The sequence below is a fragment of the Lipophrys pholis genome (genome assembly GCF_963383615.2).
Source record: "Lipophrys pholis genome assembly, chromosome: 4".
NCBI classification, from domain to species: Eukaryota; Metazoa; Chordata; class Actinopteri; order Blenniiformes; family Blenniidae; genus Lipophrys; species Lipophrys pholis.
In genome coordinates, this window is record NC_137637.1 from 16,406,776 (window position 1) to 16,428,318 (window position 21,543).

General features: G+C 42.5%; 2 protein-coding genes across 2 annotated transcripts in view; one reads left to right on the forward strand and one right to left on the reverse strand.

The window, feature by feature from the left end:
* Positions 1 to 7,742, forward strand: glrx (glutaredoxin (thioltransferase)). The gene is made up of 3 exons (XM_080461003.1): positions 1 to 320; positions 3,636 to 3,767; positions 7,461 to 7,742. Exons 1-2 carry the CDS (start codon positions 114 to 116, stop codon positions 3,747 to 3,749), a joined length of 321 nt encoding a protein of 106 aa, XP_080317129.1. The 5' UTR covers positions 1 to 113; the 3' UTR covers positions 3,750 to 3,767; positions 7,461 to 7,742.
* rhobtb3 (Rho related BTB domain containing 3) overlaps positions 7,482 to 21,543 on the reverse strand; it is a gene marked incomplete at both ends in the record, with an annotated part of 25,537 nt that continues 11,475 nt past the window's right edge. The window contains 6 exons of the mRNA XM_080462330.1: positions 7,482 to 7,600; positions 9,013 to 9,109; positions 9,373 to 9,539; positions 13,521 to 13,694; positions 14,972 to 15,077; positions 16,416 to 16,525. Of these exons, the coding sequence (XP_080318456.1) occupies positions 7,482 to 7,600; positions 9,013 to 9,109; positions 9,373 to 9,539; positions 13,521 to 13,694; positions 14,972 to 15,077; positions 16,416 to 16,525 (773 nt within the window). The remainder of the gene's footprint in view (positions 7,601 to 9,012; positions 9,110 to 9,372; positions 9,540 to 13,520; positions 13,695 to 14,971; positions 15,078 to 16,415; positions 16,526 to 21,543) is intronic.

The window sequence follows — 21,543 nt, forward strand, 5'->3', positions numbered from 1 at the left end:
GCAGACTGTGGGCGGAACCCTGACGTCAGCGGGCACTCGTATTTCTTTTCTTCTTCTTCTTCTTCTTCTTCCTCGTTCACGTCTGTCTGTTTGACCAGAAGTAGCGCTTCAACATGGCTCAGCAGTTCGTGCAGGCGAAGATTAAAGGCGACAAAGTGGTGCTGTTCATCAAGCCCACGTGCTCCTACTGCATCGTAGCCAAAGAGGTCTTGTCCAAGTACAAGCTGAAGCCCGGACGTCTGGAGTGTGTCGACATCACCGGCCGCAGCGACATGGGCAGCATGCAGGACTACTTCCAGGAGCTGACCGGAGCGCGCACGGTAAACACCTCCTCTTCGCTCCGCTCCACCGGGGACTCACCGCGCCACACACACCTCGTTCAAATCACTTCTTGCACGTGCACCTTTTTTTCTAAAGCACTGACATTACAGACATTTTATATCGGTTTTTTATTTATTTTTTTACTAACGCCAAATACCTTCTAATTTAGTTTGTGTTCTGAAATCGGTGAAAAAGACAAAGAGATGCCTATATAAGTGTTATTCTTTGTGTAACGTCTCTCTCGATAACTATTAATGATCATGAGGATTATTATTTTTACTCGGTCAATAATGTGGGATATTGTGAAAATATACACATTTATCATGACATACTTATGAAATGCTGAGTCATTATCTGGAAGCACAGTTATCAGACGCTAGATCATTGTGACAAGCCAAATACCAAGTCTATATTATGAGATGTATTTATTATAAAATACCTACTTTGTGTTAGTCAATACAAGCTCTTTGTTATCTGTTGAATATTGAGGTGTGTTTTTTTTTTTTAATGTGACACAAAGACATCATTTTGGAGAGCGACATCATTATTGTCCGTTTTTAAATGTAACATAATTGTTCGGTAATAATTATAGACAGGCTGTGGTGGAGTTTTCCTGGGTGGATCGATCGACTCCAGCCACTGCAACTCATGAAGAAAGTGGTGTGGAGGATAGATGATATACAGAGCTGCCTGCTCAAAATAACGACATCCAAATAATTATTAAATAGTACATTTCAGTAATTAATAAAGTAGAATAGAAATGCTTAATGAATCCCAGAGGGGAATTCGTGAAACACCAGGACATAATGGTGAGACACAAAGAGCTGCTCTGTCATATTTTGCAATGTCACATTCATTCATTGACCAGAAAACCTGATTGTCCAACTCCAGGATCAGGTTACCAAACTCACATCCCATCTGCAGACAGTGCAGAGTCATAAGTGGCTTACATGCATGCTTTTGGACTATTAAAGTAACTAGAATCTTTACCAGAAGTTTTTATGGGAAGTATATTTTAAAGATTTGTTCTGGTAGAGTAACTTTTAACACAGTTTCTTCCTTTGAGGCCACTACGCTGGAGGTGTTTAGAAACCGGCACGCCAGAGGGTCTAATCCAGCCATGACATTTCCAGAATTCTTTTTTCTTTAAAAAAAAAAAAAAAAAAAAAGATATTTACTGGGGCTGCAACTAACGATTATTTTGATAATCGATTACTCGGTCGATTATTTTTTCGATTAATTGATGAATTGGATAAAAAAAACAAAAAAATATTTGAAATTGTAGGACCGTTTGATATTGAACGAACCAAACACCAAATATGTAATGGTTATTTAAAAGCACATAACAACCAATACAAAAGATATATATATAAGATGTATACAAAATAATTATTAAATAAGATTTAATTTACTTCAGGGACCACATACAGTCCAGTTTTATCCTGAGTGGACCAGACTGACAAGTTATTGCTGTAATAGCCTTTAAATTTACACTTCAAAGTTTTTCTTTGTTGTGGTCACAGTGTACGCGATGAAATCGTCTAACCAAACAGTTAGTACTTAAAATGACTACAATCTTAACATAAAGTCCATTTTAATGACATATTGTGGTGCAAAATACAGTGAAATGTAAAAGAAAACTTATATAAATCCTCTATAATCTCCTTGCTTGGTGGGAGCACAACGTCTGAATACTCCAGTAATCGGGTCCAACCCAGGTTATGTTGGCCGTTCCAGTGTCGCTAAACTTGAAATTTTCCAGGAAGGCCTGTCCGTTGTCCTCGTTCGGCAGGTTGTCACTCACTAAGGCGTGTTAACAGTTAAATATGTGTCCGTGCACAGTGACGTGTCCAGTACAGGGTGTGGCTCTTACCGGCTCCGCTCCTCACGGGTTCTACTGTACCGCCTCCGCCTCGCTCCGTTCAACTCGCTCTGCCAGGTTGAGGTTCTTTTTTTTAAACTTTATTTCAGTCAGCCAGCACTGATGAAGCTCCGAAGGTGAAGGAAACGGCTCCGCAGCATGGCGAGTGGCGCATACATCACGTGGCACAACGAATATCGATGACGAAATTCGTTGCCAACACTTTTAATCATCGAATTTTATCGATTCGTTGTTGCCGCCCTAATATTTACTGTGATTTCTCTGAATAAAAGTGGTTTTAGATTGATTTACTGAGGATTGCACTGTTTCGGTAGGAGGCAGAACACGACGCTGAGACCTGAGTTGTTACTGTAGTGATGCAGCGGTGTGAGCTGCGGGGATTATGTGCATCGAAGCCACAGCTGGAGGGCGGATTTGTAAATGCATGCTGAAGGCTGCAAAATGCTGCAAATAAGGGGGGGGGGGGGGAGGGAGAGTATTTTTAGACAGAGAGACACTCAAACTTCAAAAGCATGTCTTTGGAGTTTTTATCTGATTCACACAAACATTCCAGTGAAACCAAAAAGCTGTAGCGCAGCGTCTTTCTTTGTTTGTGTATCAACAATTTATTCTCTGTTGGTGTCAGGCGATCGTCCTTTTGCTTTTAATGATGCCAATTTAGGCCAGGTCTCGCTTGGAAAAGATCATTTGATCTCAAGCGACTGCCTGGAAAAATAAAGGTCAAACATCTCATCTACATGCAAAAAGCAGGAACTCTCAAAAAACGGGTTTTTTCTTTTGACATGTGCGGGCAGCCTCTGGCCGCCCCTGTGATTTCCAGCACCACCTCGGGGCATCCTGCCGCTTCACTAGTTTCAGCCACCATGAAATGTGGTGCTGGAAATATTCAAATGTGGGATTCTAAATGCAGTGAATCATCTCCACTCTGACCAAGAGCGAGTAGCATGCCCCCTCCTCAAGAGACGGGCTCCGCGCTCCGGTTTGCATCCTTGTCGTTATGTAGTCACACTGCTGCAGGAACATGAGCCCAAACTCACCTCAAAGCTTTATGTGAATGATGTGAAGTCCAAAGAAAACCCGTGACCACTGTCTGATGGAAGGCTTTTTTTTTTTCCCCCATCAGCCACATGCCCTCAAACAGTGAGTATTTCTGGAGGCTCTGGCTGATGTGAAGGCCAAACATTCCCCACATATCACAGGAAGCGCTTTAGTACATAGCCAGACTGTGCTGGCAAAGGATGACTCATCCGCTTTTGGAGGCTTTAGTGAACACAAGCCATTGAAGTGAAAGGACAAAGTTTTTTTTTTTTTTTTCATTTATTTTTTTAACCTTACTCTCTGCCTGAGAGTATTAAAAGAAAAGAAAAAAACCCTGTTAATGCACTAGTTGCATCCACCCTCCCTCCCTCCCTCTCTTGTTTTTGACTTGTAGGTCCCACGGGTGTTCATCGGTGAGGAGTGTGTTGGAGGTGGCAGCGAGGTGGAGGCCCTGCACAAGAGTGGCAAGCTGGAGGGCATGCTGCAGTCCATCGGAGCGCTGCAGTGACCGGCTGTGGAGCTTCAGGTAAAGAACAGAGAGCAGACTCTCTCACTCTCTCACTCTCTCACTCTCACACAGAGTGAGCCTTGAGTGTTTGTGTTCCTCCTCCTCCCGGGAGTCAGTTTCTTTGACCGGCGGTGATAATAATCACTGAGAAGCTGGTCAGCTGTTGTTTCTATGCAATGATGAGTTAAAAGTTTCAGGCTCTTTTCTTCAGCTGCTTTTGAAATGGCTGTGATTATCCTCTCCCTCTGCCGCTTTTCAAGTTGACGAATGATTTATTCAACACCTCGTGTCCAGAAAGCGGCAGAAAGCCCTTATACATTTGTACTGTAAAGTTTCATACTGGTTTTAACTTTCCCCTTCTCTGCAATCACATCTAACGCTTTCACACAATCAATCATATTGCACCTTTGAACACAGTCCGAGTATCGATGACATGGCCCACATGTTGTAAAAACATGATTGTCATCGGTTTCTTCACATTGTCTGCTGTACTTTGAAGTGCAGCAGCCACGAGGCTGGTGCTAAATTACCGATTTTAGCTCGTCGACAAGGAAGCTTTCTAAAGAACAGGTTATCAAGGACAAGGGCCCTCAAAGAACCGGTGGCACAAGGTATAAATCAGAAGAAAGACAGAAATTTACCGTAAGTTTGTGGAAAGAGTGAAGGAGGAGGAAGTGAGCAGCAGTGCAGACACCCACTGAGTCCAGGTTCATTCTAAAACATGTCTTTATTTAAAGTCAGACGGCATGGTATCTACAGTCTGTACAGCGCTGCGCCTGCTGCGAGTGTCTCCACGGCCTGGGTGTGGAAGCAGCACTGGGACACGCCTCTTGTTTACAGTCCACAGTTTCGCCTGCTTTTCACTGCCTTCGTCAGTTTGGTTGGGATTCGTGAAGATTTAAAAAAAAAAAATGTTTTGTTTTTTTAAATCAGACACAAACGTTTGATGATCGTTGTGCTGCAGAAGGTACACCAGCTGATTACACGCGGTGCCAGTTACCATGCACACGGTCAACAATCTGACACTTCTACAGTAAACACACAGATCTCTGGATAAAAATATGGTTACACCGTTTGTTGACCGCTATATTTGGATTGATGGAATCAAAAACTGGTTGAGAATTCACTCTGGGTTTGTTTGTTTGTTTTATTGTTTTTTTTATTTACTTTTTTGATTGTACAAATTAGGCTGATCAGATACTGTTTGTTTATAACTGAGAATTTATTTAGAGTAAATAGCAGTGAAACATTAGACTGTAAAGTAGTGCAACCCTGTTTTCTGATTTCTCAATGTAAATAAAAAATAAATAAATAAAAAAAATAATAAATGCTCACATACGTCATAGTTTACAAAAATAATTGCAGCACCAATAAATCATAATCTCATTATGATTGAAAACAATTTCTCCCAAAAAAAACAAAACTGATCATAAATAAATAATAGTGTGTCCATTCAGATCCACACACACACACACACACACACACACACACACACACACACTCCGAAAGCCCCCCGCCTTATTGCAAACCCACAGAAACCTTCTGCATGACTCCATGTCATCCTCCCCCTGGATTCAGGTACAGAGCACGCCATCTTGACACAGGCTTGGAGTTTTATTGAGGCTTTCATTATAAGTCATGATATCTTGTATTTCGCCGTGATTTGGCCTCGTTTGACCCCGACTGCGGCCAGAGCGAAGTCCATCCCGCCAAAACTAGCCGGGCTTCAAGATTCTCACAGACGTTGCATTATAAATGTGAAAGAATCTAATAAAAGAATTTGAATTAAGTTGGTCCTGCTCATATTCTAAACTGTCTGATATATTACAGATGAGAATGGGTATGCCGGTGGTCTCGACTGCGTTATCAGTTGCCTTTTTTTAAAAAATTTTTTTTTTTTGAGGGGGGGGTTTGATGATCACTTTGCTAAAATGTTTGAGCTACTGAGTGGTTAGATTCTGTTAAGCTTACAGTTAAGACTAAAATGTATTCATACACATGCCAAATTTTGATTTGTAGTCATTTTCCGCAGTCTGGGACGTCGTGACATAAACAATGTGACGAAAGCAGGTCAGATTGTACCGGATATGTATGATATCTAGAGGAAAAGAGTCCATTTCTTAAAAAATAAAATATTCCTTCTGATCACATTTCGCATTTACTAAGGCGGGATACACACTTGTGGTGAGGTCCAGACCAAAATAGAAAACGACCCCCATATAGTCTTGTTTGCGTCACACTGGCATTTTAATATACTAGATAAGATGTAAACTACATCTTAAATTCCAACAGAAGGCTTTGTGTGGCTGGGATTCTCAACTGGAAACTTAATAAAATATATCGGGGCCCAGGATTTTGCGCCGTTATTCGTATCAGTCACGGTGAACTTTGAGGCTGCCGCACTTTTAAAGTCCTCGGTGCTCCGTTTGGTCCGCTCACAGCTCGTTGGTCAGTGCAGCGTTCAGACTCGGATCAAACCCTAACTGAGTATGTCACTTAAATTCTGCCTTAGTAATCTGATTACCACTCCGGACTTTAGCTGCATTAATCACAACCCAAATTGTTTGCGTAGAAACACTTACTTTTGCAGTCAGTCAGAGTGCTTTAATAATTTGGTGGTTACTGGATAGGCTACGTTCAAAACAAAACTTTAGCTTCAGCCAGAGTATCTGCTGTGTCTTTACATATGATCTCTTCAGAATCATTCGACATTTGGTCTCCCAGCTTCTGGGGGTTTCCTCCGTACAGCCCGTGGTTTCAGCGTTTAACAAATTCTAGATTTTTAGAGCAGCGGGGTTGAACCTTGGTCCTGGAGCTCCACTGCCCTGCATGTTTTATGTGTCGGTACCACGAGACACGTAAAGCATGCAGGACAGTGGTTTGGATCGAAGCATTTTCTCCAAAGTTTCCCAGGTCATGAGTGACTTTCTATTGATGTTCCGACACCCGTCCACGGTATTCCCATCACTTGTTTATATCATGTCCGGCCGGATGAAACTCTCTGCTGCACACAACAAGAAAATGTCTCCAAATCAGAATTTTGTGTGGGTATGACTGACTTTGTCTGTGTGTCCACGTGTTCACAATCTTTAGAGCCAACAGGATACAAATGCGTCGTGAGCCGGGATGGGTTTAATAAATGTCGGGAGCAGTTCTGTGTCCAGAGTACAGAGGGTACACAGACCTGGCCAGGGGTCCAGTCGAGAAGGAAGGCCCTCAGTGCTGTAGTTTCTCCTGCTTCCTCCACCTGAAGTCACATTTCAGCCTGAACCGGGCCGCGCGCCGTGCCGGCTCGTTTCCCAACTTGACCCGTGCGGTCGCGGTCGGAGCCGTTTTGCGTTCACCTCCATCCCGCCGTTTAGAACCCTAATCGGTCACAGAGCCTCTGGTCATTTGCTGGACAGCCGTTTTAAAATCGTACCGCGTTTCAAGGAATTGTTCATTTTGTATTGCCCATGATGAATTAGTCATTGTGGAAAGGACGCGCCGGTCAATCCCTGCAGGAGACGTGTGTCGATGACACCGGTCCCGTTCCTTAAGGAGTTCAGCGACGCGCTCCTCGGCAGCGCCGCCACCTCACAGGCGGCTTTTCATCCTGCAGGATAAGTAGAAAAAGATGTTTTTTCTATGTCTGACGTGTGGATGACCGCCCTCCTTTGTGGTTTTTCTCTCCTTGGACTCCTTCCTCGTCTCCTTCTCCATCTTCTGCAGGGATTTGGCGTCCAGATGTGGTCACATGACTATGCAGCGGGACTTGCGGAGTTTGCGCCGCCGCTGCTGGTACTCGCTCAGCTCCTGCAGGTAGCCTCTGGACGGCCAGCGTAGCCTCTCCACCTGCTCACGCTCCTCATCTGTAACGCACACAATCAGGACTTTTATCCTCTAATATGCTGCAAACGACTACAAGCGGTTTTGCCGATCTAAAAAAAAAAAAGTCAAAGGAAGCCTTGCAGACAAAATGTGTGGTGATCCTTTCTTGGCTTGTTGCTGTAAGTGTCACCAAGAAAGCCGAAATGTCTTGTTTCTACCAAAAAGCAACTGAGGACCAGTGGCACTCAGTTGCTTTTTGGCTTTTGCTTGTGCAATTCACCTCCCGTCCAAAACCCAAAACGCTATTAAGAGCGAAAGCAACGTCGGTGTGTATTTTCCCTTTAGACTTACGCCATGTCTGCTCAAACATCCTTTTGAGATTTGCTCGTGAAAGTAAATTTAGAACCGTGTTGGAATTCTGAAGTGAAGTGAAATCTGTTTTTATGTGACTGTAAAACATTAAAATGTCCCTCTGGTCTTAAAGGGGCCTACGCACTGACGTCGCAGCAGGTCTTTGTGGCTTAAATACATTTTCTGTATTTGACCAACGATGATAATAAAATGTGCTTCTGCTATAAAACACTGCTGTTAATTTGTGCTAAAAGCCCGCAGCATTTGATGGTAAAGATCATCAAAGAACAAGATATAAGGAGACGTTATTCTGAGGAACTGACAACCTGCCATTTCTTCTCATGCATGGCAGCACATAGCAGAATATCTGTGTACACAGAATGTGAAGTATTCTGCATATTTAATACATGCCAGACATGTACATATTTAAGCTTTTCCTCTGTCACTACCCCCACTATCGGGCCACAGTGACATGTATATTTAGGGATGAAAGAAAAGACAAAACAGCTGGGAGACTGACTAACCATGTGACTTGGGGCTAATGAAGCATCATCGTGGGCATTATGCTTCTTTTTCAAGTTACAACTAACCGCTGGGCACGTATTTTACAACTGAGTTGTAAAATACATAAAGTCTGCCATTCATCTCTTAACATCATTGTTTTTCTCCCCCACTGTGGGAGAAAACCAGAGTACAAGATGGCAACAAACCAAATCCACTGAGCATGAATCCGGGATGTTGTGACTGAGGCCAGAGCACGAACCACTCCACCGCTGTCTGTGCAAATGCTCTTCAGCTTAATCCACTTACACGTTCTGAAGGAAGTGTAACCATGGTGTTAATCATTATAGTGTACTTTATTTCTAGCCCAACACCATTGTTTTACTATTTTTTGGCTTCAGAAATCATCTGACGGTTATTTAATTCCGAGGATGAATAATGTGTAGAAATCTGAAAAGATCAAACCGTTTCCAAGGAGAATCCACAAACTGTTTTTTTGTTTAAAAACCAAAAAAACCCAGGATGACCTTACAAACAAACCATCCTTCATGTGGCTTACCGTGGGACATTTCTGTGTGTTGGTTAAAGAGTTCAAACTGACCTGAAAGCTCCAGGAAGTCTGGTTTATGACTGAAGATCAGGTAGTTGTTGGCGATGAAGTGGAGGAGCCAGACGTACAGCTGCTCTGCGTTGTGGCACTGAGAATCGATGGGGGAAAAAAAGAGATGCTGTAAATAATGAGCATCTTTAAGAATTTATGATGACTTTTTATCGCCGTTGGATCCACAAAAACTCTTGATTCTATTTTCGGCATTTCGTAGTCTGTGCGCCATCGCCACAACGAGCAGCCAGTTGTCTAATCACTATAGATTGTGCTTCTTAAATGAGTTGATAACGATATTTCTAGATGTCATAGTACAAATGCAGGATGCATTCTCTACTCACACACACACTCACTGACCTTTGCTCTGCGGAGTAGACGGACCACGCTGATGCCGGTCGACGCCAGCTCTCTACTGGGCATGCTCTGAAGGTAAGCGCACACACACACCTCACACAGGTGCTGCAGTCGCTTCACCTGGTACATCTCCGCACACACCAGCACGGCCATGGCCTGCAGCACGCTGGCTGGACACACAAACACACAAAGGCCGCGCTCATATACTGCGAGGGAGTCGAAAACAATACACACACATTTGAAATGATTGAGATGACTTTTTAGGACAAAGCAGCAGTTTGACACGGCGTTTTTGTTGTTTTGTGTTAAAGTTGAACACACATCCTCTCACCCTCACTTTATCTACTCTTTAAATGCAGATTTTATTTGATCCCCAGCTTAAGCTGCAAAAATGCTTTCTTCTTCTTGAATGATCATATTAAATTCTACTCTTACTCAGATGTTTTTTGTTTTTTTTAAATCTAAATACATTTTTAAAGACCAGTGAAGTGGATTGTGATCCGCAATAAAAGGTAATCTAACGAGGTTGGGATGTGAAGATGTCTCCGGTCTTAACTCCGGTCTTAACATGATAACGTTTCCAAGCGTCCAAAAAAAGCGACGCATCAGGTGTAAATACTGGCAATAAGTTCATCGGTTCATCAGCGATCAATGATTTTCTTTGGTGTCTTTGGGCTTGTCGTTCAGTTATCTCTCTATGCACGTCAAATAATATGTAAATATTTTTAACAAATCTTTTTTTTGTCAGTGGAGTCAAATTGCGGTTGACTCACTGTTTTTCACGAAGAGAGACTCTTCAGCACATTAACCTTTGGTCTCCTCTCCACCAGCAGCAACAGCTTGGAACAAAGTGTTGCTGGAAAAAGGCCAAACTCAATTCAAATATTTAATATTTGACATTTATTTTTCTTTTCTCCGATGAAAAAAAGCTGTTATTGTTCATGTTCTGTATTCATGACAGATAAAAGAGTTTAAGTGCCTGTTAAAATGCTGCTGCTTTGTCGGACTGTGGCTGGAAAAAACAAACACTCCTCATATTAGGAGTGAACACGTGTTGTTTGTGAAGTTGCCTATAATTATGGGGTGTGTTCAGGTTGGTCATAATGGGCTCAACAGAGTTCAACACTGTTAGGCGTGCACACAAAAAAATGTTGTAGTAGCAGTGTGAATATAATATACAGCAGGTTTATGAAATGTCTCATAAGTTTTGGAATTATGGTCGAACGTCATCTAAGACATCATCTCTGTACTACGTCTTTATTACCCCGTTATATGCGACACATGAGCTCATGAGTTCTAGACGGCTCTCCACGCCTCAGAGACCGCTTACATGTGATCGTCAGATACGTTAAATGTCGACCCGGCTGTGATCACAGATGAAGCTCGATAGTGGAGCCATTTGAAATATTTACCCGCTGCTCCTCTGATGCTGTCAAATGACATGCTTGCGCGCAATAAACGTCAGGAACTACTGTCGGTCCTATTATGTAATGTCAAAATGTCACATCATATTAGCGCTAATGCAACCTGATTCCTGTCAGTTCCGTCAAGCCCCCCCACCCCCACACTCCCTGCATGCCCCTCTGCTGCACCACCAGCTGAGCGCCAGCGGTACACATTTTGTTTTGTTTGACTGCACAATTGCAGAAATGAGCCATAACCACGTACCCCAGCCGATGCATTGTCTGCAGCATATCTATTTATTTCGGCATTTCGGAATGGGACGCCCCGGTCGCGCTCCTGCTTTGATTGCGCGCCCCTCCGTTTCGGTTGCTGCCGATGGAGTCACCTTATGTTGACCTTGAGTGCTTACATAACGACAGGGTGGCTGCAGCCTCCCAAGCTGTTTCATGCCTTTAATTTCCTGTTTGCCGTGACTCAACCTGAAGCTGTAACTCTGGGAACGGCTTCATCCTACCTGCGCCTGAGCCGGATCTTAAGTACTGCTGGTAGACGCTTTCCCCTTTATTATTTCATCACAAAGATCTTGTGGCACGAACATAATGAGATTGTCAGCTGCGAGGGAGCTGCTTATTCTGAACTGATCGTTCTGAAGCTTTGCTTTGTCTATTCAGCAGCTTTGTGATATAACAAAGCGGGCGAAGAGTCACTGTTTTGAGTCGCTCGTTCTGCAACTCTACATTACAGAAATTATAAGTATTATTTATAATTTATGAACATAACACAGTTTTGTTCTCTCTGGATCTGTAATGTTCAGAAGTTAAAAGGCACGTCAGTCAGAACATTTTCACGGCTGTCACGAAACGGCGAGCACAGGAAGCTGATTTAGATACTAAAAGAATGTGCAATTCAAAGCTGCTTTAAGCATTTGTTACTAGTTGGAAGCAGTAAAAACACCTACAACAAAAAAGCCTTTATGATATTTCAGCTGATTCAGTCGTGTTGGCTCACGTTGAAAATGTGATAATTACAGAGAAAAAGACTTCTTGCATGAATATGAACATACAGTCGGCGTTTAAGAGACTAACAAAAGCTGTGGAAACCTGTCGACTGTTTTTTTTTATTCCAATATTATTCTAAAAATGGTGTTATTAAGGGGAATCGGTTCTAAAAATACATCTACATGCAACCTTGAGTTTGTAAAAGCACCTCAGATGACTGATGGCTTCACGCTTGTGATGTACTGTCGCTCATGCCATCACCGGAGCGAATTATCAGGACTAATTACTTTGAAATTGTCGCACGCAACGTGTCAGATAGTGACAGCGGAACAGCAGCGGGAGCAGCGGCAGCAGCAGCGTCTCTGGGACAGCGATTTGGCTCTATTAAAACCAGATGAAGCGCTGATGCCACGGGTTGATTTTTGTCATCACTAAATCTAATTTCATTCTAATCTCGGTGCTGTTCTCCCAGCGCCTCCTGAGACCGACACTGGCAGCGTGTCGCAGTCACACAGATGGTTGATGCGACTTGTCATCTGTGCTTTTGTTTTGGGCCGTGAAGCCATGAGGAAAACACTGATGTACTCCTCTGAAGTGCTTTTTAGATTTGGAGACTAGAGCTTCCGCGATACCTTAAGATTACATGAAAGGTTCATTGTGCCTTTGTGAACGAGTGTCATTGTGTCAATCACGTCCCCTGAGCATGAAATCACCCAACTGTGTTCCTACATCCTTGAAACAGATGTGTATTTAAAGTTATATAAGCCTGTTTGTTTAACTGTGTGTGTGTGTGTTTTCTGGGGGGGGGGCAGGGTCAGGGGATTCCTTTTAACGCCAAAAACAAATGCAAGGTAAAACTATTAACTCAATCATTAAATCACACATTCTTGAACGGCTGAATATACTGTAAGTGGTATGAAGACTGAAGGATATTATTCAGAATAACTTGAGTGCAAAACCACAACAGTACCAGGTACGACTGAGCAGATCAAATCAAATGTCGTAAATTGTGCGAGGGGGGGTCACATCCTTAAGCACCGCTGGTGCAGACTGAAACAATGAGCATACACTCACCGCACGGTTCCATCCCTAGAAACATTTCCAAGACATTCTGGATCTACACACGTTCATTTTTACATGAAAACTCTGCTGCACTTTGTTTTTACTAAATGTTTGATACAAACCATGTCTAATAGGTAACAGATTTAAATTTAAAAAAAGAAAAGTTTGGAAAAGTAGCACTGACTTATTAAAAGTACATCTGGTTTTACAACTTTTGAATTGAATTTTCCACGTTCAGCCCTATCAAGATGTGTTTTTAAAAATCCCCTCTCTGTACAAACGTAGCTCTTGAAACACGGCGTTCTCTGAGAGAAAGACAAATACTGAACGTGAGCTTTGCCACATCAAACTGGGCTCACTGAAACAAAAAGCTGAGCACAGCTCCTCTCACAGACAGAGGACCTTTGATGGTTTTGGATTTTAATTATTTTTACGAGGGTGAAAATGTTCTGTTTCTTCTAGAATTCATGGGGGGGGGGTTACATTTATATAAATATACATTCTGTGGTTATAATAAGTTACCGAAATAAACTATTACGCTTAGAGATGATTGTCATGAAAACCTCTGATGACCTGAAGTGAAATCAAACTACAAACCTCAGGAGGATGAATGTTGTTCTATAGTGTCACATTCTGGTGTTTCTAATGAGGTGTGGCTGAGCGCTCCACCGCATGCAGTGAACTCACCAGGACAACAGGAGTCAGTGTAGAGGTACTCCAGGAAGGACAGGAAGGTGTCCGAGGAGACTCCGTGGATGGGCACCACTCGACTCCGGGCCTCGGCGTACTTCCCGCTGAACATGGCCGCCATGACGTCACAACGGGCCACCAGCACAGCTCGGTGGGCCGGCAACACGCTCCCTAAATCAGAGGCAGGAACAAAAAAAACAACCCTGAACTTGTTGTAATCTATAATGTAGTCCCGGCATCAAAAAAACCTCAATGAGAAGAAAGAACAACATTAAATCACATTTAACTTTCCCCAATTAGACATTTCTAATATCACTAATGTGCTTTTTGGCGTTATCACAAAATTTGCAGTGTTCAAGCGTAATTCAATCTGTCTTTTTCAGCCTAGTAATTAATGAAATTCTTCCTTTTAGACTAGAAAAATGTAAAGACGTGTGCAATTTGGGCAAAAGTCTTGATGTATCGATTATTGATGTAGTTAATAATGTATTTAATCTTTTAAGTTTTACGTTTTATAAACTCTTGATTTGTTTATTTATTCAATACTTCACTTTTAATTAAAGCGGTATAGATGATGGATGCATTGATTTATTGTAATGTTTTTTGTAGATTAAGTTAATGGGTTTTGGTTTTTTTTTCTTTTAGCCTGCATTCATTTCTTTTGATGTATTGTGCAGTCTCTTGATCTTCAGTGACAACGTCTCTGTTATTTTGAGCCCTGAGCTTCTATCCTTGTACTCCAGAGATTTGATCCACTATTTTGTTCTGATATTTTCATGTACTATTCCAGCATTCCCCAGACACACATAGGGTTGTGATAGTGTTTTCCTGCGTGTGTCTATGTGTGCATTTTGAGCTTTTGTGCTTCTGTTGGTGTGGGTGTTTGACTGTGCGGCTCAGTTGTGTTATTCAGTGTAAACCACTGTGTATTTCCTCCTCATCTTATGTGAAAACTGCTATAGGAACAAAGTTTGTTTGATTAATTGACTACGTGACAATAACCACTAAGTGCCATTAAGGAACATTATTAAATATGAATAACTGTTCGTATCGGCAGGTTTGAAGACTAAACAAATATATACATTTTCCTTTCTTGACCTCCAGGAGTTTAAACTCACAGCTCAGGAGGTGCACGGACAAGAGATGAGATAAGTATTGATTTGAAGACGCTTGGGGCACTGTACCTACACTGCTCACCATGATAGAGAATTGCTAAATTCAGGTCATAGTTGAGCTTCTGTCAAGATGAAACATGGCCATCAAGGAGGAGAGCGCTCGGCTCCGTTTGGACCGCTCCGTTCTATTTTGCCTTGAAAAGGGTTGACTGGCCCTTGGTGGGGACCGAGCTCATAACTCAATCACAGCGAATAAAGTGTGACCTTCCTCTGGTGTGTGATGCTGCGTGCAGAGTAAACGGGCGTAGATCAAATGGATCGACTGGAACCCACCTTGCACCATGAAGATGACATCAGAGTAAAGAGGAGAATTGAAGAGGTTGACAAGAGTCTGGGGGCAGAGCTGAGCTGCACGTGCACTCGGCGTGTCCCTGGGGCCCTGTGCGCGCGCGCACACACACACACACACACACACACACACAGCGGGGAGAAAGCCGACACACACCAACAGTTAACATTCCTCTGCTGCCTGTCAGGTAACGGTTACGAACACAATTGCCATTCAGTGCGTCTTCCCCACTCCCCTCGTCGAATACAAAACAGCTCTCTGCCAGTCTTGCTTAATGTTACCCAAACAAACTTGAAGTGCAAAAAGGAGAAGACAGACCTGGCAAACCACTGAGAACAGAGGGGAAACCAGACGGCCGTCCAAACAGTCTATTATCAACTCATTCGTGCTCATTTTAGGCTCTTTAAAGAAAGCACGATGCAATCTACGCGTCTTCGGGTGTTCGGTGCTGCATGAGCTGCAGCTGCAGACTGAGAAAGGCTGTCGGTGTGCACACAGGGTTTTCTAAAGCCCCCAAATGAGCGTCGTCACATCCTCTCATTACCATCACCTGACCTTTCTCAGTCAACTGAAGCACAAAGAAGTCCATATTCTCAGGCCGCGCAGCTGCAGGGAGAGCGCTCAACAAAAACACAACACCCTTCAGTGGGAAACGGCCCACAAGTTGAGCCTCTTTTGATCTTGTAAGTCGATGGAAAAGCCTGTGGGAGAACGTATGGAGAGAGGCCATTTCAGCCGCTCTCACACAAGAGTCACACAACCCGGAGGTGTTTGCAGAGGACGGAATCAAATCGTGACAGGACATTAGGGTGTCTCATCGCGTTACAGTGAGCCTGCCATCTCAACGTGTCGGCTCCTCTCAACACAGCCGCAGGTACGAGACCTCGTTCTGTCCAGACGGGCTGGTGGACCATACATGGTGCCAAGAGCTTGTCAGACACGGCCACGTCACATCTAGCGATCCTTCTCTAAATGTTACAGTCTGCTGCCTATTATATGGAGCCACCTCACGTTCTCCCAACAGACGCAGTGCATTACATATGTCACACTGTCGTTTTCAACAGCATGTTGATGCTCATGGCTGGGGTTGTGTTCTTGCTCCTTGGAGAGGCTCCCTTATTTATTCCGTGCTAATTGTCACAGTATCTGTGAAGTGATTACAGAGAGTAATTATGTAAATATGCTAATTATAGACACATTATTAAGGCACTGTTCCTAAACTAGGCCTGGCTAATTAAGGCACTCTTAGTCTCCAAATACAAAAACATGTGTTTATGCATTCAAACAGCAGTTTGGAGACTGTCCGTGTTTAGCCTCTTTTGTTTAGGGAGGGCTTCAGAGATGCACATTTCATTTGCAAACATAATTACGTGTCTCAGATTTGTCAGAGCTAACAAAGGCGCATACATGACAATTTGTACACCTCACCTTGTCTCTGCCGATGAGAGTTCGTATGCGCTCCATAAGCTGAGCCACGGCCAGCGAATTCTTCAGCTTCTCTTCCAGGGCCTCCTGGAGGTGATCCCACTCCCACGCTCCTAAAAAAAACATCCCCAAACACTCTGATACTATGGATTCACAACAGTTTACACACACAGGCAAACTCCTCAAGCAGGCATTGTGCTCAAAACCACCCACATACACACATAGAACACTTGGATCCTGTTTTGGTCCAAGTTGGTTTGTTCTAAATATTGCTCGGTTTACGTAACGTACAGTGGTTAACGGGTGGGATACTTTCACGTCTTGACAAATCGTGATAATGTCAAACAAGTAGAAGAGTTATGATTTGATGTGACACAAATCATAACTGGTATTACCATTGTGTGATCTGTTTCAGTCTACCACAGATATTCAGCATCAAACATTCAACAAAAAAAAAGTGTAGTAATCAGTCATTTCTGTCAAAAAAGAATGAGCTGGGGCTAATATGCAGCCGATTAACATCAAGAAAACATCACTAAAAATGAAATTCTAAAAAAAATGTTGTATTAATTACACCCTTTATGCTTTGCAGAGGTGGCAAGGAACAAAATATTCGTAATTTGTTAGTGTACCTAGTGGATAACTTTTTAATTTTCACTCTGAAACACAAAGATCTGCTTCTTTGTGGTTTCCTGAACAATGAAGCTGCAGAAAGTCCTGAATTTAAGTGTGAATAAGTTCATATCAGTCATAACTGAATGCTAAGACTTCCTGTGTGGATTCATAGTGTTTTAGATAAAGTCCGGCCAGGTTATTACCCGTTCTTTTCAAGCTTGAAGAATAAATTAGTTTTGAACTTATGTTGAATCAAATTAAATTGAATTGATTGAGTTGAATTATCGTCGACCAACATTTATATTATTTGTCTGTACATGCAGATGACCACCAGCCCCTTAAAAATGAAAGTACTGTCTTGAATAAAGCTGTAATTTCAATGTATTAATACACTGTCATCCTGTAATAATCAAGACAGTATTTTCCTTAAAAATTAAAGTACTGTCTTGATTATTACAGGATGACAGTGTATTAATACATTGAAATTACAGCTTTATTTACATTTATTAATGGACAATTAGACAATGTACCATTGTTTGGCATTGGATAATATGAGAAATATAGAAGCATTTTACTTACAGAAGCAGAAATATGATGCCTCTTCTCTGTGTTAAAACAAGAATCTAACACTCCAACAGAAGTGAACTGAACACAGCGGTGGTAAGAACGAACATGCTCACCATCACCTAGTTTAACATGTTGATATAAACTAAATACAGACTGCAGATGAATGTGATCATAATCACTTTGATTGTTCAGGTTGTACTGACCAACTCGGATAGTCAATATCAGCGATAAAGATTTTAAAAAGACACAAAAGTGTTAGGTCTGCTTTTCAGAAACTTGGACACACGGGTCAAACATATTGCAACTCTCGGTCAACCATTGATGGGACATCCTTCATCACTAACCCCTCGTATCCGTCTCCGTTAGTTATTAACACTATGTTACAGTCTACCAGGAAGTTCCGATATACGTGAGATGGGAAAAGTCCAAAACAAACAAACTAAGAGGAAGAACAAAAACTTTAAAAAAATAAAATCAGAAAAAAAGGACAGACGCTAGCCATAAAACACAGAACAGACAAACTGACATGGTAAGTATGGTGCAAACAGACACACAATGCATTGACAAGGACACAATAGACACAGGTGCAGGTGGATCCATCTGCAGACAGCAAGATTACAAAACACACACCCTCACCTAAAAACAGACAAGCACTTTATCAAACACAACAGTGAGATTTCATCCCAATTTCAAAGGTATTAAGCCAGTTCATGCTTATTGGGCATTATGTGACCGGCAGCAGATTAAGGATTAAAAGCAGTCAACGCAGACAACACACACAATCCACAATATTCCAGCAGAAAATCGCTGTGTTGAGTTAATTGCAATTCACTGAGTGAGTTCACACACAGCATCAGTCTATCATCATTCTCACAACTAGACGCCAAGCTGATATCAATACATCAGCCATGGATAATATAAACCAGTTATCAGCTTCAATACTAGACAATTGCTGTATATATAACCTAATACTGCTGTGTTATTGTCATCAGTCATATTTAGTGTGACCTGAAATGAAAAGAAATGCTTTGTACGACAGACAGCGCCCTCCTCACAGGTACAACACATGCCCCTGGAGCAAACAGCGAGAAGAAAAGAAGATGGGAGCTGCTGACAGCAAGAGACAAAAGTGCATTCAAATTAAATTAGATTGCACAGGACACATTAAATATAGGGTAACACAACAACTGGAAAAAAAAAAACCAAGCATCAAAACAAGGAGGAGGACATTCATTACAAAGAATGGGCTGACCCTGCTGTCACAATCCCATCCAACAACACAGATGATCATCCGGATGTTCCTGCACTCTTTAGGTGTTATAGATCCAGATCGCCCCGTGATGGACTATCCACATGTGCATGGTGTCCCTGGTTTCACCCAGAGCCAGCTGGGATTAGCTATAGCCCCCCCCATGCGCCTCATTAGTGTAGCCTGGCATAAAGATAGATGGATAAACCAACATCTGGCAGCAATAAACATCCACAAAAAGATTAAATGGCACCACATCGAATTATATAGGTTTTGCATTCTAGATCTGAGAAATACTTCAAACAGGCAAAACTATGTACATTTTAGATAGATATTGACCGGTCAGTGTGTTCTGAGCATGGCAAAGTCACAAAAAAGAATCAGTTACTATCACTAAATATAGAGAAAGATAAACCTAAATACAAACCGGCACAAAATACTGCATAAACGTAACCGAGAAAACATCTGGATTAAACATCTGCACTTCAGCTCTGGCATATAAACCCCGCACAGCAGCTTGATTCAGGCAGCGTACTCTCTCTCTCTCTTACGGGGACACAAACAGACCATCAATGAGCGAGGGGAGCTGGACTGGGCAGGATTTAGCTCATCATTAGTTTATAACGACGGCATTTGAGCTGATAGAGGGATTACCTCAACGCACGGCGCTCGGGTAATAACGCTGCGCGGAGCAGACACCTCCAACTCAGGGCGAGAGATTAGCTTCAGCTCGGGAGCTGTTGTGCTGAGATATGACGCAGCCAGACACCGAAAAACATACCGAAACACACCAGCTGCTGGAGGAGGAATGCATCAAATGGGACAGGATACATAGAGGAAGCAAGAGCTGCAAAAGCGCTTAAACCTCTGCTACGTCTATCAATAAAAAGTTTCTGCATCAAATGTAACTCCGCTCACCAGCGTGTGAAACGAAATAGGAAAAAAAAAAAAAAAAGCTGAGTGTTTTGAATTGTGTAGATTGGACTTCTGTAAATCTGCTACTGTCTTTAATAGGAAGAAAAAAAAAATCTATCGTACAGTTGCAGCTAATGCTTGAATTCAAATCAGTTCAGGTGTTTCTACTCGAGTCTCTGAATGTTTTAGGCCCAGTAAACATTCCTGTTACTCTGCTGTTATGGACCATCCATCCGGTCATCAAGATCGAACCTGCTTTCTGCTGCCGACCTCAACACCAAACACGCAGAAGCTGCTTTCGGCTTGTTTTCTAAAGAAGCTCGCAGACACTTGCGGGTCGGCTCCGACAGCTGAGCTGTTTTGGTTGAAGAGGTTTAACATCTTTATGCTTGCAGCTTATTTTAGTGAAACAGACGATACTCTTAAACTGCACCGCCTTGCATTTTCTTTTCATTCTGTTTTATTAAGAGGTTGGCTTGCCTCGCCTGACCTCTCCTAAGGTGCACAAACAAAGTAAGTCCAAGCGAGCAGGAGAAACCAGTTCACCCATCCATCTCGCAAACCTGTATTTCTTTTTTTCTGACTCGGGTCACAGGGGTTTACAGCCTGTCCCAGCTGACCCCAGAGTGAACAGAGTGCGAACAGAAAGACAGATCATCACACACTTACATGTAGTGGTATCATGGATTGACTAAAATAACCCCTACAAATGCCATTTACACCGAAATAAACTGAACCCGAGTCTTCATGTTGTGGGACCATGGAGCTGACCGCCACAACATCTTGCAGCCATAACCCAGTTCAGTTCAAGGACAGCAAGTTTCAACATTTTATATTTATCCAAAGTTAGACAAGCTGCCGTCACAACTTCTGTGTAGTCCAAAATAAGACATAAGACCACAAACACACTGAGTTTGTATTATACTGATGATGATGCACGCACACACACACACACAAATAACAACCAAGTGACAAATTCAATAATTCAGCAGCACACTACACAAGGAGACACAGTCTCACAGTGTTAATGTCACACGAGGAAAGTGGTGGCCTCTGTGACTGTCCACACACACACTCAAGTGACAAAAACCCAGAGCGTGTAGTTAAGGCACGAGTATGACGCCGCGTGTGCTCACACAGAAAAATCACAATGTGGAAATCTGCTCTGCCATGCCAGTAAAAAAGGACCGCAACGATGAAGTGAATTAAATGAATCTCAAGCAGGAAGTGTTAGTTGTGCTTCCACTCGTACAGCGTGCAGCTTCTTATGGATTTTCCTATAAGATTATTAAACATTAGCTCACTGCGTTCTGAATGTTGTTCTGAACAAAGAAGATGCCCACTCACGACTGATTAGCCAATTCAAAGAACATACAGATATACTATATATATATATATATATATATATACTCGCACACCGGATAGGAAGTTAGCTGCTTTAAACATACAATCAGATCCACCATGTTGAAGGTTAACATTTGTCGTTTTTCACACGAGACTTCACATTTTATCCCTGCAGTACTCATGAAAACATGACATTTGTATTGAACTCAAGATTCACCTTTGCGCTACACTCCGTACAGCACACACTCACATATATTAACAATATGCTCTCTCCCACCCCGTTACTGTCACACGTTATGACAGGATTGCAGAAGAAGCAGCCCCTTGCTCTGTGGCCCTCCGGCTCCCCGCCTCCTGTCTCACCCTCTCATCCCGCCACCTTCATTTGTCACCACAGTTTTCAACTTTGTGCTGTTTCATCTCTTCCCGTTGCTCACTCGA